This window comes from Hydractinia symbiolongicarpus, chromosome 6 (genome assembly GCF_029227915.1).
Source record: "Hydractinia symbiolongicarpus strain clone_291-10 chromosome 6, HSymV2.1, whole genome shotgun sequence".
Lineage (NCBI taxonomy): Eukaryota > Metazoa > Cnidaria > Hydrozoa > Anthoathecata > Hydractiniidae > Hydractinia > Hydractinia symbiolongicarpus.
The window spans coordinates 22,835,826-22,844,843 of record NC_079880.1 but is presented as its reverse complement, the minus strand read 5'-3'; the positions used below and the strand labels follow the sequence as shown (position 1 = coordinate 22,844,843).

Below are 9,018 nucleotides of genomic sequence, written 5' to 3'. Positions count from 1 at the left end.
TAAAATGTGCGGCCGAACATCATAACACTCGGTCGAACGTTTTGATGTTCGGCCGTTTGCAAGTTCGAACGTTTCAAATTATAAATGTTAGGCCGAACGTTTCAGAGAATCTGGTCTGTATATTTACCGAACGTCCGGCCGGGTGTTTGTATTAAGCAAACATGCGGCCGAACGTCTTAAAAGCCCGGCCGAATATCACAATATGCGGCCGGATGTCGTAACATTCGGCCGAATGTTTAACGGTTCGGCCGAATAACTCAAACATTCGCTCGGACGCAATAAACATTTAAAAACAGCTTCAATGAAAACAATAGTCAGTGTTCTAGTAAGATGGAAGTACTTCTGCCTAAAGACACACGAATTGATCTTTTTTCTTTGATAAAATATTATCATGACATAAAACCGAAACTAAAGTACAGAGAGATATGTAGTATAATAAACAAGCACCATAATGTTCCATTAAGCAAAAAAAACTCTCTGGAAATCTGTCGAAGGAATGGGTAGGTTAAATCGAAAGCAAAATATCAATGCTAAGGAATTGGAGGATGTTGTTGTACTTGAATTAAACACAAAAACAGATATTGGCTACAGACAAGAGACAAATGTCGGAATTGATACGTTTAAAATATAACACCAATGTTTCTGGAGAACTTGTTCGACAGACTTTGATGAGACTCGATCCGTAAGGCGTAGAACGTTTAAACACTTCACATAGACCCGGCTTGACTTTTAAAGCTAAGTAAATATACAGACCAGATTCTCTGAGATGTTCGGTCGAACATTTATAATTTGAAACGTTCGGACTTGCGGACGTGCAGATGTGCGGCCGAACATCAAAATGTTCGGCCGAGTGTTATGCCGTTCGGCCACTCATTTCAAAAGTTCGGCCACACATTTCAAGGGTTCGGCTGCACGTTGACTATTCTGTTACGGGACAAGATGTGCTTATCAGCCACGCTAAATTGACGGCTAAACAAGACCTTTGTACAGGCTGCTTTTCATAACCAGTATATTAGTTACTATAAATAATCAATGAATATGTTTTTAATATCTTATAAATGTTGGCTGACTAATTTTTTATAAGCAACCCAGTTAATAATACTGGGTTTAAATTTAGATCAAAATTAGTCCTTATATCTTCCTTCCCTAAGCTAGCAACTTTCCCAGTTGAACTATGACAAAAGTTTTCCAAGAAGAAATATGTTCTACGTTTAAAAAAATATATGATGTGTTTAAATATAATATAATTTCCCGAACTGTGTTGGTAAAATAAAGAAATTAACCAGCTAAGATCAAGAAAGGAACTAGCAATGTAACGCCTGACCCAAGAGAGAGACTAATCTATTATTTTTCTTAAATGTGTTATATATTGTATAGATAGGGAGTCATTTAATAATTACATAACACATAAATTAACTATTTTGGGAATCAAAAGTCACAAAGTTATCACCTACGTTCACAATGCCATCGGTATTTATCACCTTTATCATCAGAACAACGGCATAAATAATTTCAACATGACCTGCAATTTTTTGCAATACTTAAGCCTCGGTGAAACATGAGAAAATTACGAAAATAAACCTCGTACCTAGAGCCTTTTTTCATAGGGACAATAGAGGTCGCTTTCGAAAAGAAACAGAAACAGATATGAATTGTAGCGACTACAATCTTATGTAATGTATGAGTACAACAATAAAAAAAGCATTCCTAATATGCGACTGTGACAATAACGTGTTTTCATCTGGAACCTTTTTCTGATCCAACCAATACAGGCCTATACGATCTGGCGATTTAGTTTACGTATATTATTCGTCTTGTTAGCTTTAACACTCAACCCACAGTGATACATTAGAGGAAGAAACTCTTTTAAATTTTATTTCAGTTTTTTTAATCCAAATAAAAAATAATAGCAATTTGGTCATACAAAAACTAGCAAGAGATGTCTAAATACCGCAATCATAAATTTTTGCGCATGTTTAAATCTAGCAAACGTATATTGGACACACCTAATTCGCACGCACTCTGTAGAGGTAATATAAGAAAAAAACTTTATTCAGAATTAAAACTTTACACAATTTATACCATATCCTTTTTACATTATTCTGACTTGTAAGTTCTTGTTTTTAGGCTTTTCTAACAGTTTCGCCGAGGTTGATGTTATAAGTATGTAAGATAAATTCAAACTTTTTAAATAAGGTTTTCACTGTAACAATTCGTTGATATGATCATCTGTTATGTCCATTTTTAAAAGTCTAGTAGTTTTAGTATGATTATTGAAGGCTTCTGTACTAAATTTATTGGTATGCATTACATTGAGGTCGACACAAACTCCTAGTAACTTTTCAAATATGGTATGCACGGCTGCAATTGTTTGATATAATCATTGTTCAAGTAGCGATAATCTAACTTTAATTTTTCTAGGTTGTTAGTATTTCTATTAGCCGCTTCTGTAACACATTCCGATATGAATTCCATCGAGGTCGGCGTCATAGATTTGTTGCCAGTAAGATCCAAACTTTTTAAACAAGGTATACATGATTGTAAATGTTTGATGTGATCATCGGTTAATTTGCAAGCACTTAAATTCAATTCTTCAAGCTTGTTAGTATTTCTATTAGCCGCTTCTGTAACACATTCCGATATGGATTCCATCGAGGTCGGCGTCATAGTATTGTTGCCAGTAAGATCCAAACTTTTTAAACAAGGTATACATGATTGTAAATGTTTGATGTGATCATCGGTTAATTCGCAATAACGTAAATTCAATTTTTCTAGCTTGTTATTAGCCGCTTCTGTAACACATTCCCATATGGATTCCATCGAGGTCGGCGTCATAGTGTTGTTGTTACTAAGATTCAAACTTTTTAAACAAGGTATACATGATTGTAATTGTGTGATATGATCATCGGTTAATAAGCAATTATGTAACGCCAATTCTTCAAGCTTGTTAGTATTTTTATTAAATGCTTCTGTAACACATTTTGATATACATTTCATCGAGGTCGGCGTCATAGTGTTGTTGTTACTAAGATCCAAACTTTTTAAACAAGGTATACATGATTGTAAATGTTTGATGTGATCATCGGTTAATTTGCAATTATTTAAAGTTATTTTTTCTAGCTTGATTTTGTCTGTTAATATCGAAAAAATATCGTCGATGGTTAAATGTGTGTCAAGGATTTTAAGATGCTCAGTAGTAACAACGGAAGAACTGAGTAGTGGTGACAATTCAACCATTTCATTCGGTAATAACTCACCATCCAACATCTTAATAGTAAGTGTTAGTTTTTTTGGTACTACTTTTTTAATTGTTTTTAAAAAATAAATGAATTGATTTAAAAGATGATGGTAGCGAACAAATACAAAAGCTTTGTTTATATTGAAAAATGATTCTTTTACTACATCATCAACGTTATTGTTATGATATTCAAAAAATGTCTGTAAATATAATTCCTGATCCATATCTTCGAACAAGCCTTCCACTGAACAAAGATCACGTGGTCCTCTAATATCTTCAACAAACCGTTTAATATAATTGGGGCCGTGATAGGTATCCTCAAGTATTCCACGCAATCCAGCAACCAATGGAAGGCAATTACGCATATTCTCAAATTCTGAAATGCATACCTTTATATCTATTGCAGCATGAAAGATATGGACAGAGCTTAAGAATTCTTGCAAAATTAAATGTTTAAACTGAAAAAAGTCTCCATCATCATTACCTTCTACTTTCTCGATAATACCTGACTGTTCGATAGCTGTTAAACAGTCGCTACAGTCATCTTCAAACTCATCTTGGGTGAAAAATATTCTTTTTTCTTGAAGCGATTTATAAGCAAATTGTGATGCTTTTCTAACCATTTGTTGTATATTTTGATCTTGTGATAATTTGGCTAGAGCATAGTTCTTGCCTTTAAATTCCCTCATATGATCACGCAAAAATACCAAACAGGCTGCGATGTTTAATTTTGTAGTTGTGTTAAGATCCTCCAGTTTCTTTTCAGATGCGTACACATTGCATATGGTATGCAAATAAACGGGTATGTGAGCCATCGCCTTAAGATTTGAGATTTCATTAAGTGATACATGCAATGATTTAATCTTTTCTGTGTTGTTTTCAAAAAACTTTTTGACGTAAATACCGATGCTGTTTTCATCAAAACCAGAAACTTCTATCAATTTTGGTTGCTGACTTGTCAGAAATAAATTTTTGATTATATCACATGCTTGCGGTCGACCGCATACAAGCACCTTGCTATTGGGCAGTAGTGAAGAACTTTCTAATATGATATCGTGCATGATAGACCCAAGTTCGTGCATAGGATTCCCCGCAGCAATTTCTTTGATGTCATCAAGGTATCGAAATTCGTCAATACCGTCTACGATTATTAAAACTCTTCTACTATTTTCAAGCAACTCATTAAAGAAATCTTGATAAACATTGGGGAAAAATCTTTTGACAAGTTCTTCCCATGTGGAAGTATTGGTTATTGTGTTTATTTGACGACATGTAAATTTGAAAACAAAATCGAAATCATTCAACATTTTACCATCTGCCCACTGAAAAACAAGTTGATCAATAAGTGATGTCTTTCCAATGCCAGCAATACCTCTAATTAAAACACATCCATCGCTTTCTTTCACAATATCCTTCATTTCTATTTTTTCTTTTAAAGAAGAATGTGATTTTAAAAAATGTTCATGATCAGTGGAATACGCTTCATTCCATGGACCAACTATCAAATCAACATAAGCTTCCTTGCGTTCTTTTGTTGTGTGTTTTCTTCCAGAATCTGACTTAAATGCAGAGGGAATATTCCAATGTGACAACGTTTTCTTGTAATGGTCCCTTAACTGATCGGAATATTTTTCTAAGCCTATAAGACAATGGGGAGAAGATAATCCAAAAGAAACAGTAGTTTAATACAACAATAAATATTTAAGATTTTTTTACAAGATTTGAATAGCTTTTAAACGAAATTGTGGTGTAATATTACTTTTTATGAAGATGAATTTAGACATTTTGATTCTTACCGTGTCTTTAAAGGGCTCATTTTAAACTTGAGGTGTATACTTCATTAGCGCTTTTGAACCAATGCAAAATCCCTTATATTAAAATTTCTTACCATATGTACATGATGTTTTCGAAGTGATTTCATTAATGATATCTTGTCGTTGTAGCATCTCAAGCTCAAATTTTAATTCTTTCCAATAAACGCGATTTTCTGCTTGTTCAAAACATTCCTTCATCTTGCTTTCAGTTGTTTCTGCCGCATTATCATTTTGTGGTATTCCAAGCCTCTTACTCAAATCCTTCCAATTATCTCCAATCATTTTTGCAACAACATTTAAAGCAGGAACACTGGTTAGGTTGTTAAAATCAACTTTGTTTGCTAAAGAAGAAGGGCTGAAGAATGAGATTGAGAGTAATTAGTCTTTAGTTTAAAAAACTGGTAAAATTTAACAGGTGTTTAAATTAAATAAGTAACAACCCAATAAAATAAAAATGTCGTGAATTTTAAATCACATGAGCGGAGGCCACCCTCCTTGAAATCACACACACTACCTGTTCACCACGCTTTTTCTTCCAGCAACACTCTATCTAAAACCTCCAGACGAAAATCCCAGACCTACCAATAACCCGAACCATTGCACACATAAACAAAATAACCTGATGCACCATGATAAATGCATATACATTTACAAATAACTCCCGCCATGTTTTTAGAAATTAAAAGCTTATCTTTACTAATTCCTGTTTTATCCTGGAGAAACGACTAATCTCCTAAAATATTTTTCACCACCCCAATCCATGATAGGAGTTTGATCGGATACTTCCCTGTCGGGCAGGTGAAACATGTTTCACAGAAACAGGGAAGAAACGATACCTGCTCCTGATGACGGCCGTTTTGGCAAACCGATCATTCTCGTTGTTTTGGCAGTCTACACCTATCGCTTTTCTTCCGTTCTGTTTCATTTCATTTTGAGTTAAAATACTTTTACTTTAATTGCATAACGTTAAGTTAACGTTATACTTTAAATATGCGGCCTCAACCAAGCTACTCTTGTTTTTTATGTGCTTTTGCGTTAAAATCGTACTTAATATTTATTTCGTTTTTTTTTTCATTCGTTAGGTTAGGTTTGATTGTTTACCTTTACGCTGGCTTTGAACGTCTTTCAATTTGCACATATCTCCTTCTAAAACGTCTGTGCGATTAGATAAATCTAGATAAGTGAATAAATAACACTAATAAATAAAAAATAGTATATATTAAAACAGGAGTTTGTTAGCTCTAAGTAAAAATGAAAAATCGATATGAATTATTTTTGCTAGAGTTTTCTCTCTTGTATAAATTTCGGCTAAAACTGTAATTGTCTAAAGTGGTGTTTAACGAGAATTTTCTCTACTTTGAACCAATTTTGTCATAGATAGTTTTGCCATTTTCCATTTTGACTAATCCTGATTTAATTTCGGGCTAAAATAATATCAGATAAAAGAAACTAAAAAATTGATGTCGGCTGGATTTTTTTACTGCCTCTGGTATATCGAAAAGCTCTTATCACGAAGCCAGCTTACATATACTACTTATATCTGCGTGATTTAATTACGTAGCTAGGAGGGGGAAGGACTTTCCCAGAAGATGCATTTTTTGAGTTTGTGTCTACAGTTTTTTGTTAATTGGGTTGAATTGCTTACCATTATACTGATGTTGCTGCTGGCCTTTTAATTTACACACATCGTCTTCCAAAAGTTCAGTGCGATCGGATAAACCTTTGTAATTAAAATATGTTATTAGTAGAAAAATGAGAAAATGTTTAAAACCTTATGAAGCTTCTTAAAGCAGTGTACAGGAAAAACGACTTAGAAATATTTCTTAAACTAGCTACATTTGTAGCAATTTTGTCATTTCAAACTTGCACATGACAAACGAAATAGAAAAAATGGAAACAAGGACACACACCTTTTACATCTTCTTTCATAGATTTAATATCATTTTGCATATGTGTTATAGTCATGTGAGTTTGCTCCATCTGTGTTAGAAGATCGTCACTTACAAGGGAATTACTCCATAACTCATTTTGCATGCGTAATAACTTTCCCTCCAAGTTGGTGACGTTCGTCGTTATTTGATTTTTAAGTGACATATTGCTATTTTTTAATCCATGTAGTTTAATTTGATGGTCCAAAACAATTGATCGTAATACTAAATTGTTTTGAAGATCTAAACTTGCTGTTTTTAGATCATTAACGTCAAAAGGATGGTTATAGTTTAAGCCACGTAATATCTTAAGCAGTTCACTCCATTTGAGTGAAAATTCTGAACCATTTAGGGCTGTTATATCAGCAAAGTGATTAAGGTAGTTTCGCATATTTCTTGCTCTGATGCAAAATGCTCCTACAGATGTGTCTGTATCCGGGGGATTATCATTTCGCCAATTTCCATCATCAGGTGCAATTGATGTCAATGCTTCAATAAGCAATACAATCAACGTGATATCAAAGAGGTTACAATCTGTTTCACTTTTACCAGGTGGATATAACAGTTCCCATTGCGGTCGTGTAATCACTCCTATCTTCTTTAACTTTTTAAGTTTATTTTTTTTCGAATTTAACAAGATATATAAATCTGTTGGTTGTTTCGGCACACCATTGTTGTGAAGAACATCCAACAATGCACTTCTGAGCGGTCCCAAAATAAACATGGCTAATCTGAGCCATAGTTGACATGAGGTTACAAAATTTTCCAGAGTCATATCTAAAAGACAGAGAATGTAGGTTTGTAAGTGTAAATTTTTCTAAAGAAATATTTAATACAAGATAAATCGTTGATATCTTTGTTATCTATTTACGTTGCTAATACGTTGTTTCGTTTAGCAATAAATATAATTGATTCCTTAAATTCTTTAATAGTTGTTTATGTTATCGAAAGAGATATATGTAGAATAGGAAAACAATGCCTATTCTGATCGCTCTATATTAATAGGCCAGTCCTGTGTTTCTGTCGGTAACAGACATAGTGGATGTGTTTAATTTATTTTCAAGTTGCTGAAAAATGGATTTTTAAATGTTGATTGACAATTCAAGCGTCATGACGTCAATCAGTAAGTTAATGTCAATAGTTTAATTTACACTAGCTGTTTCCCGTGGAAGAATCCACTGTATTCCATTTAATTTATGTAGCAGATATATGTCCATCAAAAAACAAACAATACAGCAGTGCGCATCTTACATCTGCATTATTATAAAAATGACCAAAAAAATAAAGGTTTTTAACAACTGTAGTATTTATGTGACATTTAAAATCTAAATCTACTAAAATTACTTGCTCTGACCATCTGACAAATGCGAAAATTATTCGGAAAAAAGTTTTTAAAAGCATTTCAACATACATCTCACCCATAAAATTTAAATCACTCAAAACGCCACATATATACAAAAAAGCTGATCAATGTCAAACACAAATCCCTCTCATTGTATATGTTAAAATCAGTTAGTTTATTGCAAACCCTGCCAAAGGTTGACACAAAATGTGAAAAATAAACAATAAATTTTGCCTAAGTTGAAATTTTTATCTAAGGTGTTAAAAAGGGATTTGCAAGGATAAATTACATACGATCCTTCCTCACTAAACTTTAGACAAAATGCCAACAAAATAACGGTGTTTAAATCTTAAATTAATAAAGTCCTTTTAGCAACTTGCATGCTGTTTTACCATCAATAAAGTAAACAAAATTTCAAATCTCACATAGTATTCTGTCACAAATTTTCATAAAATATATATATAAGTCATAATGAGTCATGTTAAACAACAGCAATCAATCTGTATATAAGTTCATTTTATGTCAATTTTTGCACCAATTTTGCAACACAAAACACAAATTCTAAATAATACTAAAATCTCTTATTTTGGTCCTTCGCATACCGACGGTCTCCCACAAAAGTTTAATCAAAATGTAAAAAATGAGAGGTAACGACAAAATCAAAGTTTGCAAAATTTAACTATTTCAGTACATATA

The 9,018-nt window shown here is 33.0% G+C and overlaps 1 protein-coding gene across 1 annotated transcript; it reads right to left on the bottom strand.

Moving 5' to 3' along the window:
* Positions 1-329: 329 nt before the first annotated feature.
* On the bottom strand, positions 330-8,621 carry LOC130647645 (NACHT, LRR and PYD domains-containing protein 13-like). Its single transcript, XM_057453586.1, has 5 exons — positions 6,963-8,621; positions 6,698-6,772; positions 6,154-6,225; positions 5,127-5,393; positions 330-4,877 (listed from the first exon to the last, which is right to left on the bottom strand). Exons 1-5 carry the CDS (start codon positions 7,753-7,755, stop codon positions 2,332-2,334), a joined length of 3,753 nt encoding a protein of 1,250 aa, XP_057309569.1. The 5' UTR covers positions 7,756-8,621; the 3' UTR covers positions 330-2,331.
* Between the last annotated feature and the right edge of the window lie 397 nt (positions 8,622-9,018).

What these genes read in the sequence shown, in the direction of transcription:
- LOC130647645 (XM_057453586.1), bottom strand. Translation starts at nt 7,755, where the DNA reads ATGACTCTGGAAAATTTTGTAACCTCATGTCAACTATGGCTCAGATTA. An exon ending in GCAGCAACATCAGTATAATG is followed by an intron (nt 6,226 to 6,697) that starts GTAAGCAATTCA and finishes TCACTTATCTAG; the next exon opens with ATTTATCTAATCGCACAGAC. An exon ending in CGTTCAAAGCCAGCGTAAAG is followed by an intron (nt 5,394 to 6,153) that starts GTAAACAATCAA and finishes CTTCTTCTTTAG; the next exon opens with CAAACAAAGTTGATTTTAAC.